The 21,123-nt window shown below is 38.1% G+C and overlaps 4 protein-coding genes, 1 long non-coding RNA gene and 1 pseudogene across 10 annotated transcripts in view; 1 reads left to right on the top strand and 5 right to left on the bottom strand.

Moving 5' to 3' along the window:
* The window catches only part of LOC6052519 (epidermal growth factor receptor substrate 15-like 1), a 37,628-nt gene extending 24,751 nt beyond the window's left edge, over window positions 1–12,877 (bottom strand). Inside the window, exons 1-6 of one of the 3 annotated variants that reach the window (XM_038252787.1) lie at window positions 12,761–12,877; window positions 12,246–12,290; window positions 4,552–5,613; window positions 4,342–4,491; window positions 4,187–4,276; window positions 3,600–3,641 (exon numbers count right to left, since the gene is read on the bottom strand). In XM_038252787.1, coding sequence (XP_038108715.1) covers window positions 3,600–3,641; window positions 4,187–4,276; window positions 4,342–4,491; window positions 4,552–5,613; window positions 12,246–12,290; window positions 12,761–12,778 — 1,407 coding nt within the window. In that variant the 5' untranslated portion in view covers window positions 12,779–12,877. Of the gene's footprint in view, window positions 1–3,599; window positions 3,642–4,186; window positions 4,277–4,341; window positions 4,492–4,551; window positions 5,614–12,245; window positions 12,681–12,760 lie in introns of those variants that run through there. The other 2 variants (XM_038252788.1, XM_038252786.1) reach the window with 2 other exon arrangements.
* A 2,959-nt stretch (window positions 12,878–15,836) lies between these two features.
* On the bottom strand, window positions 15,837–17,261 carry LOC6052517 (glutathione S-transferase E14). Of its 4 annotated transcripts, none has more exons than XM_038252792.1 (5): window positions 17,151–17,261; window positions 16,609–16,765; window positions 16,354–16,554; window positions 16,185–16,301; window positions 15,837–16,126 (listed from the first exon to the last, which is right to left on the bottom strand). In XM_038252792.1, exons 2-5 carry the CDS (start codon window positions 16,756–16,758, stop codon window positions 15,935–15,937), a joined length of 660 nt encoding a protein of 219 aa, XP_038108720.1. In that variant the 5' UTR covers window positions 16,759–16,765; window positions 17,151–17,261; the 3' UTR covers window positions 15,837–15,934. The 4 variants fall into 4 exon arrangements, with proteins under 4 accessions (XP_038108720.1, XP_038108718.1, XP_038108719.1 ...); XM_038252790.1 differs by having other exon boundaries at window positions 16,609–16,778; window positions 17,155–17,259; XM_038252791.1 differs by having other exon boundaries at window positions 16,609–16,778; window positions 17,151–17,243.
* A 238-nt stretch (window positions 17,262–17,499) lies between these two features.
* On the bottom strand, window positions 17,500–18,421 carry LOC6052516 (glutathione S-transferase 1). Its single transcript, XM_001868740.2, is given in 4 exon segments — window positions 17,500–17,861; window positions 17,863–17,882; window positions 17,941–18,144; window positions 18,202–18,421. Coding segments are annotated over 4 exon segments (663 nt in total). The 5' UTR covers window positions 18,346–18,421; the 3' UTR covers window positions 17,500–17,566.
* A 151-nt stretch (window positions 18,422–18,572) lies between these two features.
* Window positions 18,573–19,558, top strand: LOC119766821. The gene is made up of 2 exons (XR_005277156.1): window positions 18,573–19,165; window positions 19,245–19,558. It is a non-coding gene; the product is annotated as an uncharacterized LOC119766821 (long non-coding RNA).
* Window positions 19,197–20,051, bottom strand: LOC6052515 (glutathione S-transferase 1). The gene is made up of 3 exons (XM_001868739.2): window positions 19,855–20,051; window positions 19,595–19,798; window positions 19,197–19,535 (listed from the first exon to the last, which is right to left on the bottom strand). Exons 1-3 carry the CDS (start codon window positions 19,996–19,998, stop codon window positions 19,224–19,226), a joined length of 660 nt encoding a protein of 219 aa, XP_001868774.2. The 5' UTR covers window positions 19,999–20,051; the 3' UTR covers window positions 19,197–19,223.
* Window positions 20,052–20,145: 94 nt separating this feature from the next.
* LOC119766375 lies at window positions 20,146–21,038 on the bottom strand (annotated as a pseudogene).
* Window positions 21,039–21,123: the final 85 nt, after the last annotated feature.

Here is a 21,123-nt window from a genome sequence, read left to right on the forward strand (position 1 = left end):
TTTTTAAATATTTATTTTGAAAATCTTTGTGAAAGACTCCAATATTCATAAAGATTTTAAAGGTCTTAAACAGCTTTTCCATACTCAACATATTGAAATAGTGAAATTAACCTTAAATTTAAAGTAAGTTACTAAAGCAGAAATTAGAGAATTCAATTTGAAAATTGTACAAAATATTACAAAATTTATTCAAGAGTTAAAAAAGCTCAGAATTCCCGACTTTTCCCGACTTTTTGACATAAAATCATTTATTCCCGACTTTTTCCCGATTTTTGGCGGATTTTGACGAATTCCCGACTTTTTCCCGACTTTCCCGATTTCCCGACTTGAGTGGCCACCCTGCAATTAGGTCACCATTCAAAAACAACATGGGATGGTTAATTTTAATCTTGGAATGAACGGTAGCTGTCCATACAGAATGATATTTGAAAATTCAAAAATCTGTATCATTTGAAGGAAATTTTTGATAGATTTGGTGTGAGTTGTAGGTATGAAAAGATCTAAACTGAAAAAAATGATACACGGTAAAATTTTTAAGTGATTGGTTCGTGGGTTTCGCTAACTATTTTTTTTTACAGCTGGGAAACCCGCCTTACCTTATCAAATCTATATGCCTTGCCCCATGACTGCATTCAAATGATTACAGTCACCGCGCAGCAACGTACGGTCAAGAAAGAAAGAGAGGTTAAGGTTCTAAAAGGCTTCATTCCCAATCGGCCATTTGGCGGCCATGTTTATTTCAATTCAATAAGGCTTTCTAGTCACAAATTTACCAACACATTCAAAGTATGTTTGCATGACAGCTGGACGTTTGTTTGCATCAGGTTTCCTATCTCTTTCTAGCAAAAGTTTTTTGTCAGGCGACTTCTAGCTGGTTTTTTTGACTGGCTGCCCGATATGTCAGACAACATACTTCTCAGGGCTGTGACAGCTACAGCTCGATCATTATTTGCATCAGGACACTGTGACGAGGAGTTCGTCATTTTTGAGTTAAATTATATTTTTTTCACTGGGCCTAGAAAGCCTTATTCCTTGCCTTATTCAATTCTATTTTTTTATGAATTTTTCAATCCGGCTGAAACTTTTTTGGTGCCTTCGGTATGCGCAAAGAAGCCATTTTGCATCATAAGTTTGTCCATATTTTCCATACAAATTTGGTAGCTGTCCATACAGAATGATATTTGAAAATTCAAAAATCTGTATCATTTGAAGGAAATTTTTGATAGATTTGGTGTGAGTTGTAGGTATGAAAAGATCTAAACTGAAAAAAATTATACACGGTAAAATTTTTAAGTGATTTTAAATTTCATGTTTTGTTACTAAAACTTGATATGCAAATTTTATTTTCTGATGTTTGCCATACTTTTCAAAAATTTCCAGAATAGGCAAAAAAACGTCGACCGAGTTATATATTTTTGAATAAATACTGTTTTTTTTTCAAAAAATCGAAATATTGGACACACAAATTTGTCACATTAATTTTACGATGTAAAATCGAATTTGCAATCAAAAAGAACTCAAGTGAAATTTTGATAAAGTGCACCGTTTTCAAGTTATAGCAATTTTTAGGTAACTTTTATTAGTCGCAGTTATTTGTTTTTTAAATTAGTGCTCATGTTTGCACACTTTTCAAACTTATTTTTGAAAAGCTGAGAAAATTCACTAATTTTGCGTTTTTGAACTTTGTTGATACGACACTCAGTTGCTGAGATATTGCCATGCAAAGATTTAAAAACATGAATGTTTTCTGAGTCTTACCCAAACAACAAACCACTTTGTAATGTCGATATCTCAGCAACTTATGGTGGCTCATTTCAATCAATCAAGACTAACATTTCAACAGGACGTAATATTGAATGTGAGCAGTTCTCTACGAAATCAGTTTTTTTTATTATTTTTAATTTTTGTATTTGTTAACCCGGCTGAAACTCTTTTGGTGCCTTCGGTATGCCCAAAGAAGCCATTTTGCATCATTAGTTTGTCCATATAATTCTCCATACAAATTTGGCGGCTACAAAAATGATGTATGAAAATTCAAAAATCTGTATCTTTTGAAGGAATTTTTTGATCGATTTGGTGTCTTCGGCAAAGTTGTAGGTATGGATACCGACTACACTGGAAAAAATAATACACGGTAAAAAAATTCGGTGATTTTTTTATTTAACTTTTTATCACTAAAACTTGATTTGCAAAAAAACACTATTTTTTTATATGTTTTAGAGGACATAAAATGCCAACTTTTCAGAAATTTCCAGGTTGTGCAAAAAATCATTGACCGAGTTATGAATTTTTTAATCAATACTATTTTTTCAAAAAATCGAAATTTTGGTCGCAAAAATTTTTCAACTTCATTTTTTGATGTAAAATCAAATTTGCAATCAAAAAGTACTTTACTGAAATTTTGATAAAGTGCACCGTTTTCAAGTTAAATCCATATTTAGGTGACTTTTTTGAAAATAGTCGAAGTTTTTCATTTTTTTAAATTAGTGCACATGTTTGCCCACTTTTGACAAAAATATTTTTGAAACGCTGAGTAAATTCTCTATATTTTGCTTATTGCGACTTTATTGATACGACCTTTAGTTGCTGAGATATTGCAATGCAAAGGTTTAAAAACAGGAAAATTGATGTTTTTTAAGTCTCACCCAAACAGCCCACCATATTTCAATGTCGATATCTCAGCAACTAATGGTCCGATTTTCAATGTTAAAATATCAAATATTTGAGAAATTTTCCAATCTTTTCAAAAACAATATTTTCAAAATTTTCAAATCAAGACTAACATTTTAAAAGGGCGTAAAATTGAATTTTTATGTCCTCTAAAACATATCAAAAAATAAAAAAAATTAAAATTGTATTTTTTTGCAAATCAAGTTTTAGTGATAAAAAGTTAAATAAAAAAATCACCATTTTTTTACCGTGTATTATTTTTTTTTCCAGTGTAGTCCGTATCCATATCTACAACTTTGCCGAAGACACCAAGTCGATCAAAAAATTCCTTCAAAAGATATAGATTTTTGAATTTTCATACATCATTTTAGTATGGCCAGCTGCCAAATTTGTATGGAAAATTATATGGACAAACTAATGATGCAAAATGGCCTCTTTGGGCACACCGAAGGCATCAAAAAAGTTTCAGTCGGATTAAAAAATACAAAAAAAAAATTGAATGACCGAAATCCTAGAGAACTGCTCATGTGTGGCCCTTTAGGAATGTTAGTTTTGATTAAAAAAATGAAAATATTGTTTTCGAAATGGAATTTACATGGAAAATGAGTTTTTCTAAAGAAATATGAAAAAATACTTCTAGAGAATCGTTTCGGGTAGAAGATCAAACGAAAGTAATAAACAAAAAAACATACAAGGTATTAAAAACAGAAAAAGAAAACAAAAGAAGTCAAGTAAGCTGAATAAAATTAAAAAAAAATCAAACGATTTAGCAAACAAAACCGAACCAAAATATCACTGAGCAATGCAACGTTAGTAAGGAAGATACAAACATAGGATTAAAAGTATAACAACCAATTGCAAACTAAACAAAAGACAAAATAAAAACAAAAGGTAAGACAAAATAATAAAAAAATAAACCAAAAACTAACCTGCTCTCGAGCAATAGCAATCTCCGCATCTACTTCAACTCTCTACACGGGTTTTCACGCAAGTTTTGTTTAAAGAGCACACACACAAACACCGTTGTTATTTCAAACCGAACCGATTAACGAAAAACCAAGGGGCAAAATAAAATAAAAATATGGTTAGGAGAGTACAATCCCGGGCACACGCATCGTAATGCACCCTACTACGCTCAATCGTTATCACTCAGGTGTGGCGCACACAATTTGCTTCCGACTGTTTTTGGTCAAACGGAACTGTGCCGCCACCCACGAGCGCAAAAAATGCTGAAAGGTCAAGGTGTGATTAGCGCACTTCCCCCCTCAAATTCCATGCGATTAGTGGGGTTAATACTTTCCACTAGATTCAAGTGGATTAATTTGGTTAGTTATCATTGCATAATCTGCGTGCAACGTTTGTGCTAGTGTCTGTCAGTAAGCTGTGTTATTTGTAGTGTAATGTTAGCGCGCAAATGAGATAATAGTGAAAAAGGTGCGATAAAACCTTTTAAAGCTGATTATAGACTAAATAAAGATCAAAAATGAAATAAAAAAAGAAACAGTCACTCTCATACCTGGTTCTTGAGGTCGTCCAAGCGTTTCTGCGCCTCGCCCTTCTGGTTCTCAAGCTGCTTCAGCGTGGCCGTCAGCGTGTCCTTTTCGCTCTGGAAAGGGAAACTCAACTTTCAGTATGTGACACTCGAACACTTATGTTTTGGGGCAAACAGACCTGCAAGCTACGCTCCTCGCCGCGCTTTATTCGCACGTCGGCCTCCTTCTGGGCGACCTCCTGCTCCATCAGGCGCCGCTCCTTGCACAACTCTTCAATCTCTTTGGAAATCATCTCTAGCTCTGGATTGTTGTACGTTGGTTTTGGTTCCTACGAAAGAGAAACTCGTTACAGCTTGCTGCACCACACCAGGTTTGCGCAAGTTCTTACCGCTGCGGCAATCAGTGAGCCCTTCCGCATGCCCGGTGGAACCATGTTCGGCGCGAGCACCTCCGGTGGCGGGATGCCTTTCTTGGCGCGGTCAACGAACCACATCGCCAGACAAAACTCCTCCAGGCGCAGCTTGCCGCACTGGTTGGTGTCGCACAGGCCCCAGATCTGGGCCAGCAGGTTCTGGGGCACGCCCGACTGCAGGAATACTTCCTTGATTTCGAACCCGGATACGAGCCCGTCCCGGTCGGTGTCGCTCTTGTTGAATATCTCCTCGTAACGGCAGCGTTCCAGCGTGGATACGACCCAAGCGTTCGGATCACCACCGCCGGCCGGAATGAGTGGAACCATCGGCGGAATGGCCGGCGGCATGGCTGGTCGCGTGACCGCAGGAAGAGGCGGAACCACCGGTGGCGGGGCAATGTCTGTCGGGAAGTTGGCCACAAAGCCGCCATCGCCGCCGAATGCATCGAAGCTGTTATTGTTGACCGCTGCGTTGCGTTGGAGTTGTGGCGGCAGGGTCGCCGGAATGGCTCGTTTGTCCAGTGCTTCGTACACCAAATGCATCGCCACGCAAAACTCGTGCTTGTCCAGGCTTCCGTCGCGGTCCTGATCGGCGAGGTCCCAAATGCGTCCCAGCGTGTCCACCGGCAGCTTCGAATTCATCAACGTCGAGCGCACCTTCGCCCCCGGCAGCAACCCTCCGGAAGGACCCAACGACTCAAACAACTGCTCGTACTGTTGCCGCTTCTCGGGCTTCATCGACCAGTCCGTGTTCTCCGTCGCGACCAGCTTGACCTGGGTAGGAACCTTCGGCAAGTCTCCGACCCGCGGCGGCTTCCCCAGCACGTTGTAGATGTTCTTCATGTTGATATCGGAACCGTCCTGGGCCAGACCAATCAGCTTGAGTGCTACGAAGAAGCCATCCTTGTTGAGAAACCCGCGGCCGGTCGGATCCGACAGGTCCCAGATGCGGCTCAGTACCACATCGCTTAGTCCGGATTTTTTGAGAAATTTTGCCGCTTCGAGCGCCCCGATCTCATTGCTCTCCTTTGGGTCGAGCTGTGAAAGGTAAAGGCAGACACGGATATCAGGATTAGTGGTTGTAGAGTGTGGGGAAACAAAAAATATCAATAATATCGATTTTCACCCAGCGGAGTTGTTGCTCTCGCGTAAAGCTAATCATGTGAGGCAAGGTGAATGGATGAAATGCAGTGCTGCCGAGAATGGTTTTGGGTGATGAAAATTGCAATTTTTAGACTTATATATTTCGATTATTTTCGATTTGTCAACTTTTTTTCCAACACTAAAATTTAGTTTGGAGGAATAATTAAAATAATTTTAATTTCATGACTTTGTTTAGTTAAATTGATTGCGAATGCGATGTTTGACGTCTTTCTTGCCACGTTTTAATGAGATTGAAAATTCCTTTAAATATTCATCGATTTATGGTTTACCGATTTTTTTTTGCCTTTCTTACTAAAGAAAGGTATAGGTTTTACTTTATGGCCGGACATCATTTTCATGTTCGTAAATATGACGATTCAGCATGAATTTTAATCGATCACACTGCATCGATTCTCGACGCTTCGTCGCCAAGTCGACAAGTTGTCAAGTTGAGCTTCGAATACTGGCGCCAGAATGCTGGCGCATATATGTTGTGGCTCGAGATATACTCGTTTGTAGTAGCTTGTCTACTGATGTTTCCTACAACATGTAAGATATCGTAGCTTTTCGGTTTCTTTTGCCCTGTTCGTTTTTGCATAATTGTCCAATGTTTATGCAAAAACTTTTGTGACATAGGACTTTCATCCGGCTACAAAAACTGTGTTTCCCGTGTGCTCCTAAAATCGTCTTGAGGTAGGCTTCATTTTGTCGTGATTTCGTAAGTTTATTTTATCAGAGGTTATTGGATTCCAATAGGAGCTTTCTAAACTTTTCATCGTTTATATCGTTATCATAGTTATGTAGTGGTGCGGTTGTAAAAATAACTTTCTCTGACTCTCTCACTTTCGTAGATGCTGAATGGCAAACTTCCCTGCGCCGTGCGGCACACGCGGTTCACTTGTACCTCGGTTTTGCTAAGCGCCTGCTTTGTTCGGTGTATGGGCTCGTACCAAAACTAGAACACCAAAACCCGCGGTGTACGTCGTCACTTGCGCATGAGAAGCTTGCTATGATCGCGTTTGTCATAAACACTTGTTTGATTAAGAATTTGTACGATTAAAAATATTCTTTTGGTGAAAATTTCTTTTGGAAAACACTCCATAATAATACCTTGCTTTCATCATAAGATTTTTTGTATCACTTTCTTTTGTGCTGACGTTACAAATAAACAAAGGTGGGATTAAATCGGGTTTTTACTTCGACCAAATAAACACTGACGCTGTATGGATCTGTTTTGTGTTATTCATAAGAGCAGCTCTCTACGTAATCGGCCGATTTCGACCATTTTTATTTTTTGTATTTTTTTGATTTGACTTAAACTTTGTGGGGGCCTTCCCTATGACCAAATAAGCTATTTTGCGTCATTAGTTCACCCATACAAGTCTCCATACAATTTTGGCTGCTGTTCATACAAAAATGGTATGTAAATATTCAAACAGCTGTAACTTTTGAGTGAATTTTCTAATCAATTTGGTGTCTTCGGCAAAGTCGTAGGTATTGTTGAGGACTTTTGAGAAAAAAATAGGCACACGGAAAAAAAATTGCAGATTTTTCAATCAAATTTTTTTTTACTAAAACTCAATTTCCCAGAATACGTATTTTTTTGATTTTCGAGATTTTTTGATATGTTTAGGGGACAAAAATCCGCAACTTTTGAGCCATGCAAAAACATGGTCAAAAAATCTGCCGCCGAGTTATGAATTTTGGAAAAAATAGTGATTCTTGGAAAAAATCGAAGTTTCATGCAAAAACAAGTTTGACATTAATTTTTAATGCAAAAATTAAATCAGCTGCCCTAGTAGCAACCTGCGCTAACTAACATTCCCGTCCCTTAAAATCGAGATCTACAAACTGACATGGCGGGCGCCGTTGGTGGCCAATGACTGTTACCTATTCGCAACTGATCTAGCTTTAGCAATCATGGTGTTTTATCTTTTCAGCGCATTCATACATGCTGTTGATAAGGGAATCACCACTAGATCGTCGAAGCATATAATCAGTAGTGCTGAAAGGATATTACGGTTCTGTTCAGCAACGGAGGGGCAACCATGGGTGATCTCTCATGCTCATGCTCATGCTCAATTTTTAATGCAAAATTGAATTTACAATCGAAAAGTACTTTACAGATTTTTTGATTAAGGGCTCCGTTTTCAATATATAGCCACCGAAAGTTTGATTTTTGCGAAATATTTGCAGTTTTTCAATTTTTAAAAATAGTGACCATAAGTGACCATTTCAAAAAATATTTTTTTTAAGTTCAGAAAATTTGTTATAAAATTGTCTAAGAGACATTGAAGATTGGACCTCGGGTTGTTGAGATAGAGCCGCTTTAAGAAAAAGAAACACGAAAATTTAAGTTTTCTTAATCTCACCAAAATAACCCACCATTTTCTAATGACGATATCTCAGCAACTAATGGTTCGATTATCAATGTTTATCCATGAAACATTCGTGAAATTTTCCGATCTTTTCGAAAAAAATATTTTGAAAATTTTTAAATCAAGACTAACATTTTAAAAAGGACAAACCTTGAACATTACGCCCATTTAAAATGCTACGCTTGGTTTAAAAATTTTCAAAATATTTTTTTCGAAAAGATCGGAAAATTTCACGAATTTTTCATGTATTAACATTGAAAATCGGACCATTATTTGCTGAGATATGGTCATTAGAAAATCGTGGGTTGTTTTGGTGAGATTAAGAAAACTTCAATTTTCGTGTTTCATTTTCTTAAAGGCTAGTATGCAGATCGGAAGGAAAGGGGTCAAGAAACAGCTTTACGAACAGCAGAACAAAGGAGAGGGAGCGATTTCTTGGGGCTTTTCTTCACCCTCTCTGACTTGCTTGCGCTGCCGCTGCTACCCATTTGATTTTTTTCTTGACCGGTTCCTTCCTAAGTGCGTATACCGCTTAAAGCAGCTCTATCTCAGCAACCCGAGGTCCAATCTTCAATGTCTCTTAGACAATTTTATAGCATTTTTTTTATTTTATTTTATTTTTTGAATTTTTTTTTAGAAGTGGTCACTCATGGTCACTATTTTTAAAAATTGAAAAACTGCAAATATTTCGCTAAAATCAAACTTTCGGTGGTTATATCTTGAAAACGGAGCCCTTTATCAAAAAATCTGTAAAGTATTTGTCGATTGCAAATTGAATTTTGCATTAAAAAATAATGTCAAACTTGTTTTTGCATGAAACTTCGATTTTTTCCAAAAATCACTATTTTTTCAAAAATTCATAACTCGGCGGCAGATTTTTTGACCATGTTTTTCTATGGCTCAAAATCTCGAAAATCAAAAAATACTTATTTTGGGAAATTGAGTTTTAGTGAAAAAAAGACGAAGTTCTTCGTCAAAAGGTTTCCGCAATTTTTTTCCGTGTACCTATTTTTTTTCTCAAAAGTCCTCAACAATACCTACGACTTTGCCGAAGACACCAAATTGATCAGAAAATTCACTCAAAAGTTACAGCTGTTTGAATATTTACATACCATTTTTGTATGGACAGCAGCCAAAATTGTATGGAGACTTGTATGGGTGAACCAATGACGCAAAATAGCTTATTTGGTCATAGGGAAGGCTCCCACGAAGTTTAAGCCAAATCAAAAAATACAAAAAAAAATCATTTCCGGTTTTGGTAGAGAATTGCTCATAAGTCCAAAATGTTCAGTTATTCATATAAGTCCAGATATTCATTTGCGGACTACCTAACTTGAATTGAATACAAGATTTAAAGTAACCTATCCGAAAGCTACTCTTATCTTTATCTCAAATCCCTGACAATTTAATTAATAGCCAAAAAATCTAACGTTTCTTTTAAAACTTGTCTGGCTTCTTTTAAAAACAGAAAAAATACATTAACAGTTCATATTTTACATGTCGTGAATTAAAAAAAAGAGACGACCATTTGATCGTCAGAATTCCAGTAGATCCTTGGTTCGCAACAATGGTCGATACAATCAAAATCCGACAACGGTTAGTTCAACAGATCAACGAATTTAGTCTGATATCATTTCACTATTGATTGATCGAGACTCTATGGAAATTTTGACAGATCAGAATGGTTTTTATGCTACTTGAATGAAAATCACCGATTCTGATAGAATTAAGAAATTTACTTTTCCTAATTTTGTCCCTAAACAACTAAATGCAAAGTATAAAAAGTTGATATTTATAGTTAAAATCCTAATTTCTACAAAAACTATTTTTTTTAAAACCAGCATCCTTACCTGACACCCACATCTAGATAGGGAAAAATCACATATGTAGCAGTTCATTGTACAAATGTGATATTTCCACTATCGGAGAACCTCCTTGTCTCGATGACAGCTTACCGGCCATCGATTAAGCCCTGAAACTGCGTCAAAGTGGGTTCTCGTAGCATGAAGTGGTGTCCATGTGTAAAATGGAAGCTTCAACAATATACTGAAAACTTCAAATTTAATTCCACATCGGGTCAAATCATACTCCTTGCCAAACAAGCACCTATGATACTCATTATGACAAAGCCCAGGGTTGTTTTTGGTTTTGTTGTTGATATAATAAAAATGTTCAACCTACAAATGGTAGGGTTAGCAGATTTTCAATCTTCTAGTATCATTTGAAAGGCCTTTTAATTATCCAACAAACGATGGATCGCATTATCGATCCGGATATTGCTTTCATCGAAATATCTGAGAAAAAAAGTTTTTTAAATAACACTAAAGTGACAATAACTCGTGATAGGGTTATCAAATCTTCGATGTTTTAGGCTCATTTGAAAGGTCTTTTAAATACCTTTCCAAAAATGTATAACATGACCACAGAGTCCGAAGAAAAGTCATTTTACTTTTTGGATCCATAAGGTTTGCTGGTAGCAGGCGTGCGATGTACCAAAAAGTTGAACCAAAAATCACGATGCAGTGTTAAATCTCTGTTCCTATGTGACATGACCTTACAAAAACAACCCTTTTACAATCTTCCGGACTCTCCTTAAAATGGTTTTTTACCACAACTTTTGAAGTACTTTACTAAACTCCATAATTTTCAGTAGGGACTTATGTGACCCTAAAACGGATCGAACGAGAATAAGACGATTAAAATCGGTTTAGCCAGTGCTGAGATAATTGAGTGAGAATTTTTAAGTTTACACATCCACATCCAAACACACACACACAGACATTTGTTCAGTTTTTGATTCTGAGTGGATATGTATATGTATACGTAAAAGTGGGTCTAGGAGCTCGTATTAAGAAGTTCATTTTGCGAGTGATTTCTTAGTAAGGTGAGGAAGGCATAAATTCCTACTCAAAAGTGATTAAAATTCAAATGGGATATTTATGCTAATAGCAGTATAATATTTGGTAGTAATTTTCGATTGTTGATTGTTTGTTTAATTTTTGGTACAACAATCAATCGCAATTCGCAATTCGCAATTTTCAGTGTAAGAACGGGCCTTGACCGATCTTATGCACTAGGTTCCCGACGAACACGCACTGCCCTTACACCTACATCTCACCCTTGCTCTGAGTCAGTACGAGCAGCACGCTAGAACACGCTTTGAGTATTCGTGCCAGGCATATTTATGCTAATAGCAGTATAATATTTGGTAGTAATTTTCGATTGTTGATTGTTTGTTTAATTTTTGGTACAACAATTAATCAAGATGTTAGCCTTTAAATCTCAACAAATTGCGATGAACCAAAGTTCAATTTATTAAAAATATTGCTCGCTTATTTTGACTTCAAACACAAGGAATTTTGGTCATCAACGCACTTGTCCAAGTCGTTTTTAGTTGTTAATGATTCGATTATCCGAAGTCACAAACAAACCCTCGGATAATCAAAACTTCGAATAATCCAGGGTTTGGATTATCGGTTCTGCACTGCATAAAGTTAGTATACTCTTTAAAAAAAACCAACGCAACACTCAAAATCACTAAAATCTTCATTTCACAAACCCCCATTCAATCCTGCAGACACTGGTTGTTGTGGTGGGTTGTATGAACGAGACATTCAACATTCTCCATTCGAGAGCGCGCCTGCCACGGCAGAGGAGCAAAACTGGAGTTTTTTTTTTTGAAAAGGTCCAATAAACCAAATTTTCAGTTTTTGCTTTTTGGGTGTTTTTAATATCCCTGACTCAAGGCGGTTTGAAAAAAGCCCAAAAAGGAAAAACGGAAAATTTGGTTTATTGGACCTTTTCAAAAAAAAATCCAGAAAAGGACTCCACAAAAGGCATGACTAGGTCATGTGAGGTGATTGGAGTGTGGGGGTGGTGGAGCATTTACTACAGAACTTCGCTCTCGACTACGAGGATTCCTCTCTCTCTCTCTCTCTCTTTCGCCGTCATCATCATCAACGTTAAGGATGTGGCAAGGGTGACGACGAGAGGACTCATCACAGTCAGAGAGGGACAAGTGGGGTTTTTTGGTGTGGGGATGATGATTCTTACGCGATGGAAAAGGATTTTGTTGGGCATGCAATTAATAATTTTCTGGATGTGGTCATGTAAGAGGTTGAAAGAATGGGATTGTTTTGCTGCACCTACCTGTTTGTAATACGCTTCGTATATGAGGATGTGATCACCAGCGATCTGCAAAGAATTCACTCGATCAAAACAATGACCTGTCATTTTAGGGCGATTTCTAGAGCTCTGCTAAAAATCGAAAAGAAATCACAATTTCAAAGGAAGGAAAAAATAAATCAATCACAACACTTTTTCACTCGCGAACAGCAACCCTTTCCCTGCAGAACCGTCCCCGCACAATCGACCGGAAACGACACGACGAAGTCAACTTCCAGCCAACGATTTCGATTGCCTTTGCATCACGAATCCAGCAAAGAAAAAAAAGTGGTGCTCCGCAAGAAATGTCAAAACCGAAGGAATTTTTTCGTCTTCCTGCCACCTCCTGATAAGGACCGTAAATCGGTCGAAAAAACACTCGATCGCGCGATTTTCCGTCGAATTTTAACGCCACCACGAGCGGCCCCACTTCCGGCACCGTTTGGGACCACTTTTGCGACGAATTTCACCGACTTTCACCAAAAAACAACGAATTTTACCTTCAAGATATCGGGCATTTTCCTGAATATCGGATTTTACTTGCTGTGTCTCTGCCTCTTCTCTCTTTATTTTCTTCTCTCGCGGTTCTTGCGGGGTTTTTGCAATGGAGAGTTGACGGCCAGGGGTTTTGAATTTTACAGGTATGACGGATTTATAATTCGTAAAAAAAAATGATTCCTAAAACATTACACAATGCGTTTGATACCTTGTTTGATAAATACCTAGGGGAAATTCTCGTATGTTTGGCAGGTTAAGCTCTCGCTCCTAACTCCATCCAATTTGCTGATTTTTACTATTTAAACAACTAATTTTACAAAACTTTTGATAAAAACTTGCTTGCTCACTTCTTATTGAGCTATTTATCACTCGATTTCAGTTGAAAACGCTTTTAATGAGCTTTAATTGAATGTCAAAGTCCTGACCTGCCAACATTAGAGGCACGCTGGAATTAGATGCTGTTCCCCTACTAGGTTTGATACAAACTAGACATAAGTTTAAATCAATGAAAGAAAAGCTTTTTTATAACCTGAAGGGGGAAAACTAGCTTTTATTTTTTTTTTTTTCAATGCTTTCTTTAAAAAAAACTTTTTAACACACTTTTTGTTAGAAGTATCAGTCATACCTTATTATTTTACGACCATGGTAAACTGACAACCGTTTTTTGGTGGTGGTGCTGGTGGGAGGCGAGTGGCGCTGCTGTCGGCGAGAAGAAAACTGGGCGTTTGACTTTGAGGATGCCTCAGCGACCAAATTCCGTTAAAACACCGTTAAAAATGCAACCAATTTAAACAAAAATAAAAAAGAATATTGCAAATACATTAAGCAAACAATCAATCACAAAATGTTTGAAAAATGAATGCACTCACTTTAACGCTATAACGTTTAAAAGTTTTTTTTTAAATAGGGCCGTATTTTTTTTTTTTGAAAGCCCTGTTTAAATTATTTAGTAAAAACGCGCTCAAAAACCATTTCTGATCGCCTTTTTTATTTCAATCAAAAAAAAAATCCAAATAAATTGACAAGACAACACTTTAAGATAGATCAACTGCGGTCCCCTTGGAACGAGCTGTAATTTTTCAAAACATATTTAAAAATCCATTTTAAACCCTTTGTGCTCGTATAAACACGCAGAAAAATGTTTTTTAGAATCAGCCTGTACGAGGTTTGAATTAACAAAATGTTTGTAGAATACAATCAACAAAAAATGCGTTGAAAATTGCATTTAAGCCTAATTTTAGGGCCCATTTAGCTGTGTGTTTTTTTGCTAGCATTTCCTTTATTTTAAGTAAAAAGAAGTATGCAGTAACTTATGTAATGTCCCAGACTTTGCCATGCCAGATGGCCAAAAAAGATGTTGTAGAAAAAGATAAAGCTCAAAAAGCAGCTTATAAACCCTTATAAACCAAACAAGAAAAAAGCCAATAGAAAACATATCTCCAAATGATAAAAAATCTCGATTGGTTCCATAAAAAAACCCAACATTTCTGCAAATCTCACAAACTATTAGAAAAATCCTAAAAATGTGGAAAATTTTCATTAGAGCACGATTTTGAGTTAAATATTAAGGGTACAGAGTAACCAAGGAAGTTCGTTGAATTTACGGAACAATTCAAAACAATTAAAAAGTAAAATAGTTTAACCTAGCTTGCACAGAAATATTATGCAGTGGTTGTTCGGTAACTGGGCGTTGTTTAACTGGACTCCTTTTTAACTGGGCGCTCCATATCTGGGGTGTAGCCCACTTAAAAAGTAGACAAACGTCAAAAAACAAAAACAAATCAAAATGATCGAGGGGACATAGGATGCCAGAATCAAATGTTATAAATAAAACTTTTTATGATTTTGTGAAAATTCAAGTCACAATTTAAGGAAACTTTAAAAATTGGCTCTGAACACAAATTTAGGTAACTTTTATTTTTATATTTTACTAAGAAAATACAATGCATTGATAGTCCCCTCGGCATTTTCCGTTCAGTCCAGTTAATGAGCAGCATTCGGTAACTGAGCTACTTTCTCAGCCCAGTTACCGAACAAGTACTGTATTAGATTTGAAACTATTACCCATGTTTTTTTTAATGAAAAAAGTGTTTTTAAATGCATTTTACACCAGTCCAGTTGCTTTGCAATTATTAGTTTTCAAAACATCTAAAGTATCGACGAAATGTTTTTTCGTAAAAAATTTGACGCAATTTGACAAAAAAATATGTTGATGTTTAACTAGTCAAAATATAGAAAATAGAATTATGAACGTAGTAACATACACTAATTAGTCTATGGTAGTAATATGAGTTTCTTGTATTCAGTAAATAAGACTATTTCCTTTAAATTTTGATGTTTTAAAAAAATGGTTTTTGCTTGAAAAATTTCAAATGTTATTTAAATTTCAAGCCTTCCATGAAAAATAAAAGCAAAGAAAAAAAATGCTTTATACATAATTGATTATGCTACTGTTCAAATTTTCCTACCTCCACATGTGTCTTTATATGTCACTAAATGCTAAAATAAACGTTATGCGACAACAAATTACAAATTACAATTAATGTAAGGTAAGCACTTCGGAAGGATCCGGTCAAGAAAAAAATCAAATGGACAGCAGCGGCAGCGCAAGCAAGTCAGAGAGGGTGAAGAAAAGCCCCAAGAAATCGCTCCCTCTCCTTTGTTCTGCTGTTCGTAAAGCTGTTTCTTGACCCCTTTCCTTCCGATCTGCATGCTAGCCTTAAACATGCAAAATATTTTTCAATGGATTTTGAAATTATTTTTTTGCCGATAATTATATTTTTGTAAGAAATAATCAAAAAAAATAATAACAAAAAGTTATGTATTAGAGAAATAGTTTTAGAAACAACAAACAGACAACAATGATTTAAGGTTTTAGAACAGGTTTAATATTATCGAAAAACAAAAGTTGAACACGATAAATGCATTTAGAATTATTAAGATTAATTAAGATAATCAACGATAAACATAAAACAAAAGAAGTAATGTTTTTCGCAGTACAAAAGAAATGTCCTCCTGAACACGTGAAAAATAAAAATGTTAGAGAAAAATTAAACAGTACACTAATAAAACCAAAGACCAATTAGATTAGAAAACATTTTATTGAAACAATAATAATTAATACAGACCAAACAAGTTTGTTGAACTTTGCTGCATCCTGATTTAGGTATATCTAACTATTTCAAAAGAATTGAGTTCAATTTGTCTCTCAGCTTATCCAGCCCAACCTGGTTAGCTTCATGGTAGTAGGGTAGCTGTCTCATTCTTCCATACCAGGTGTGCACTTTCGGCCAGCGGCTCCCTTCAATGGGACAGACCGATTCCAGGGTACTGAGCGTGGCCACGATCGAGAAATCGGCCACCGTTAACTAGAGATAAATAAAACTGTCATAAAATACCATCAACAATTTTAAAAATGATACTCACTTCATCACATGCAACAAATTTAGTGTCACTCAAATAAACCTCCAAAAAGTCGATCGCTTCTTCAACAGGTTTCAAATGTTCCGCAACGTCTGTTATTTGCCGATGAAAAATTTTACGCTGAAAATAGATTTTATTGTAAAGGTAGCTTACGAAATACTGGAATATTTACCATGAGCTCAGCGTCCCTGGCGAAGAAAATTGAATTATTGAAGCAAAGTCGATTGAGCACTTTGGCACGCTGCTTTGGATTTTCCAGTGAAAAGCTGCTATCCGTACCAGAAATGTCGCAAAGGTACACTAAAATGGCATGACTGTCCGTTAGAACCAAATCTTCGTGTTGCAGCACGGGAACCGTATGCAGGGGATTGATCTGCAAATATTTGATTTTAATACTTGTTTTAAATTTTAAGTTATTTAGACGAACTTTAACGAAATCTTCCTTCAAATGAGCTGCTCCAAATAGGTGAATCCAGCTTAGATCTATTTTGTCGTTGATATCTAAAGCTGCTATCGTTAGAAGAACACTTCGTACCGGAGGACTGACATCGTCGTAATACAGCACAGGTTTCGACATCGTAGAACTGTTGAAAAAATCTGAATAAGGACAATAAATTCAAATCAAGAAGCCGTTTGAATTGAATGATTGAATAGTTGTTCCAAGAATATAACGACGAAATGGATTAGATTTCAGGGTTAATTTACTCTGGCCAATCTACTGGAATGAAAAACACACAGATAACTGCAACCTTGCATGACATATCATTTATCACAGCTTCATTCTAGATTACTTTTTGAAAACAAGCAATGCTCTATGGGTTTCTTATGTAGATAGGACATTTTGATAAAGTAAGCTGGAATTGTTGATTTATGGGTATCTTTGAATAATACAGTTCATTTTTTTTCAAATTGCCTAAAATTTAATGTTTAGGAACTTTTGAATGAAGAGCAGAAACTCCTTTAACAAACCTACACGAAATATACTCTCTATCTATCTTTTAAGACGTTTTTCTCCTCGAACCGATTAACGACGACTGATCGTGATTGAAACTGAATGATAGAACGAAGATCTGCTTTCGCTTTCTGCTTATTCATTCATTTGTTTACTGCTCTGGTAGTCATTCATCGCACACCCACAAGACAACATTAGATAGTGTGGGATATTAGTATTCATGATTTGAAATGGTATACGTAGCATGGTTGTACGATCGCACGACTACATTCCTACCCGGCACTTTTGTTGACTGCTTTTGATTGCAGTATTTAAATTAAGTACTTGGGGTTGGTGTGTAATCACTCGGTAGTATACAAATAAACGTCGAGACAAACGAAATTTTTATTGCCATTTTTTTTTTGCTAAATCATTACAATGCCATGGAATCTTCCTACTGGCGATTCTCCGCCAGCTTGGCACGATAGAGAGCAGCCAGCTCTTCGGCGCCCTCCTGGTTGGTGGCCTTGTAGTAGGACAACTTGGCAAGTCGCGCCACCCAAGCGGCCAGTTGCGGGTACTTGGCCGCATCGATCGGGAAAATGGCATGGATCGAGGAGATCGAGGCAATGCAGCTCAGATCTGCCAGGGTGAGCTTGTTGCCAACTATGTAATCGCTGACCAGGGTATCGTTCAGCAGTTGGTACGCCTTGTACAGGTACTCGATCTTGTCCTGGGGCTTCGCCGGATCCGTAGTACAGAATGGGTTCCTAAAAAGTGCTCATGGGTTAGATTGACGGGATAGCTCTGATTCATCCAACAACTTGCCAAGTAGAACCGCAGTCTGGCGAACAGAACCCCGGAATCGAAGTGCAGGGCAGCGTTAACCTTGGCCCGGGTAGCCACATCCTCCGGATACAGACTGTCGTCCTTTCCGTACTTCGTAGCCAAGTAAACGTTGATCGCGTGGCTGTCGTATACCACCGTTCCGTCTTGATCGATGATCGTCGGAATCGTGTGCTGGGGGTTCAGCTGTAGACAAGATAACAATTAAGCCACCGTCCAAACCCCTACGTAACCTCTACCAACCTTCACGAATTCCGGCTTCAGGTGATCTCCAGCAATCAGGTTGATCGGCTTGATGTCCAGATCCAAGCCCAAAGCCTTGGCGGTCAGCTCAACGGAACGTCCCGGAGGACTCAGCTTGGCGGTGTACAGCACGATTTTGCCCATTTTGGTGCAGGATGAACCTAAAATCTTCAAGTCTTCCCACGTCGAATGCCAGATTCGAACTGAGCGATGCGAGATGCATAGTGCAATTTATTTCGTATTGGTGGCGTGAATGTTAGTGAGCCAGAATCACTCTGAGTGGTTTGCAAAATAAATAAATAATCATTCTTGAGTTTGCAAGGCGAAGGGTGGCTTTTGGGGGAGTGGGACTTGCCGTATTAAGGGCACTGTCTACACTTGATGACTTTCTGATTACAGTTGACAGGTGGTGCAGCTCTCAACGCATGGTTTGAATTCATAATTTAAACACACTGCCTGTTACAGCGCGCTGTTAACAGTATGTGATAAGATATTCATTTCTTGAATGCGCTTTTATGATTTAAAACCTAATTGAATGCAGGCAAGTAAAATTTACTGCAAGTCATTAAATAAATTTTGTATGATATTAATGAATGGAAATTCTGGAAAATAATCTTGTCTGATGCTAGTATTTGATTGAAGAGTTGAAGAGCTTGTTTTCTGATGAGCCCTAACTTTGTCGAAGATACCAAATCGATCATAAAATCTCTTACGTGTTCGAACATTTACGTTTTACCAATCTTCAACTGATCTACGACCGTGTTCGTGTGTCCACCAATTAAATAAATCGCAAAAAATGATAGCTGAGCAGATGTGGGTGTGAATTTATCTTCTTTCAAGTGTGGATAACATGGCCGGTCATCGTACGATCACATTCTTCTCCCGATCGTTTTGGCGGAGTTGAAACTTGATTGTAATGTTTAAACAAGCACTTAGCTTGTAGACGCATGATTGAGAATGACATGTTAGTGAAATGCTGGCAGTTTGTATTAGACTTTGTATTTAATTGTGCACATCATTTTCTACTTTCGATTCTCCACCAGCTTGGCACGAACAACGGCTGGCAGCTCATCGGCATCGATGATAGGTTTGTAGCACGGAGACTCGGCGACCCGCGCGTACCAAGCGCCCAGCTTCGGGTACTTGGTCGCATCGATCGGGAACAGTGCGTTGATCGAGGCGATCGAGGCAATACAGCTCAAATCTGCCAGAGTGAGACTGTTTCCAACGATGTAATCGTTGACCAAGGTATCGTTCAGCAGTTCGTACGCCTTATACAGGTAGTCATTCTTGCTTTGGGGTGACTCTCCAGATCCAAAATAAAGAATAGGTTCCTGTAAAATGATTTGGTATGAGATTTTGACCAATTAGTTATAGACAATCAACGACTCACGAAATAGAAGCGCAATCTGGCGAAAAGAACTCCCGAATCAAAGTGGAGACCGGCGTTCACTTTGGCCCTGGTGACCACATCCTTGGGATACAGACCATCATCCTTTCCGTACTTCGTTACCAAGTATACGTTGATCGCGTGACTGTCGTACACTACGGTTCCATCTTCATCGACTATCGTCGGTACCGTGTGCTGGGGATTCAGCTGTTTGGACAAGATAAGAGTTATTCATTTCTTTAGTCTACCCGAACCCATCTGACCTTCAAATACTCCGGCTTCAAATGTTCTCCGGCGAGCAGGTTAACCTGTCTGATCTCCAGCCCTAACCCCAACGCCTTCGCGGTCAGTTCCACGGAACGCCCCGGAGGACTGATCTTGGCGGTGTACAGCACTACTTTGCCCATTTTGGTGACCCTGACCTTGAATGTCTTCACTCGTTGAACACCCGATTCAAACTGAGCGATGAACTGCTTAGTTTAGTATGGCCAGCAACATAATCGTATGCCGGTGTGAGTGAAGTGGATTATCAAGTGATAATTAATACAGTGGAGTTCCTAATCAAATATCCTACAATTTATTATTTGAGGAAATAACAAGCTCAAGCATTTCTGCGTGCACCGGGGGCATCTGAACAGCTCCCTTTCCGTTGGCTTTCTAGTAGTACGGCAACGCCTGCATCCGATGCAGCCACCTGGTGATCTTCGGACGTTGAATCGCGTCCCGTGGAATTTTACCCGCCCATGATCGACGAGTATGAGGAAACGCACGCCGTAACCGTAGGCGAACCTCCGGCCTCGTAGTCCTCCTCAAACCCATCCTCCAGCAGACGGTACGGTCATTTTCTCTGAGATTGGGGGTTTCTTGCGGTAGAACATAATTTTCTAAACGAAAATCATAACCTTTTGTTTGGGAAGTTCGATTTGATCGTACCGTAAACTGGGGTCAGTCGGGACACATGGGGCGAATTGGGACAGCAGTTTTAACCATGTTGGAGCAAAATATTTTGATTTTTCTGGTTGGTTTCGGTTAGAACAAACTCAGACCAACAAAATGTGTACATCCATTTCCAAATTTAAAAGCTTTAAGTGCTCTAAAAACTGCTGTCCCTATTCAGACTGAAGTCCCGATTCGCCCCAGATTACGGTACCTACTTATGACCACTATTCAAGGCCTAGAAAACAGCACTCCCGAGTTGAAGTGCAGAGCTGCGTTCACTTTGGCTTGCTTGACCGGATCTTTCGGGTAGAGGTGATCGTCTTTGCCGTACTTGTTTACCAGGTAGATCGGAATCGTGTGATACGGATTTATCTGTTACAGTGTTACTCGAATTAATCAGTTGACTTTACGAACACTCCAGCAATACCTTAAGATACTCCGGCTGATCTTAGGTAAGCAAGTTGATCACCTTGCGTTCCAGATCAATCCCGAGTGCATTGACGCGCATTTACACCGCACGGAACGGCGGGCTTAGGTCAAAAAATCAAACCATCCACATTAACGACCCCCGGGTCTTTTGTGGTCTCTATTGC

Source organism: Culex quinquefasciatus, chromosome 2 (genome assembly GCF_015732765.1).
Source record: "Culex quinquefasciatus strain JHB chromosome 2, VPISU_Cqui_1.0_pri_paternal, whole genome shotgun sequence".
Taxonomy (NCBI): Eukaryota; Metazoa; Arthropoda; class Insecta; order Diptera; family Culicidae; genus Culex; species Culex quinquefasciatus.

Coding starts and splice junctions, on each gene's coding strand:
- LOC6052517 (XM_038252792.1), bottom strand. CDS start 16,758: ATGTCGAAACCTGTGCTGTATTACGACGATGTCAGTCCTCCGGTACGA. Junction 16,302..16,353: donor CCAGGGACGCTGAGCTCATG/GTAAATATTCCA, acceptor ATCTATTTTCAG/CGTAAAATTTTTCATCGGCA. Junction 16,127..16,184: donor AATTTGTTGCATGTGATGAA/GTGAGTATCATT, acceptor ATTTATCTCTAG/TTAACGGTGGCCGATTTCTC.
- LOC6052515 (XM_001868739.2), bottom strand. CDS start 19,998: ATGGGCAAAGTAGTGCTGTACACCGCCAAGATCAGTCCTCCGGGGCGT. Junction 19,799..19,854: donor TGAAGCCGGAGTATTTGAAG/GTCAGATGGGTT, acceptor TTGTCCAAACAG/CTGAATCCCCAGCACACGGT. Junction 19,536..19,594: donor CCAGATTGCGCTTCTATTTC/GTGAGTCGTTGA, acceptor ATCATTTTACAG/GAACCTATTCTTTATTTTGG.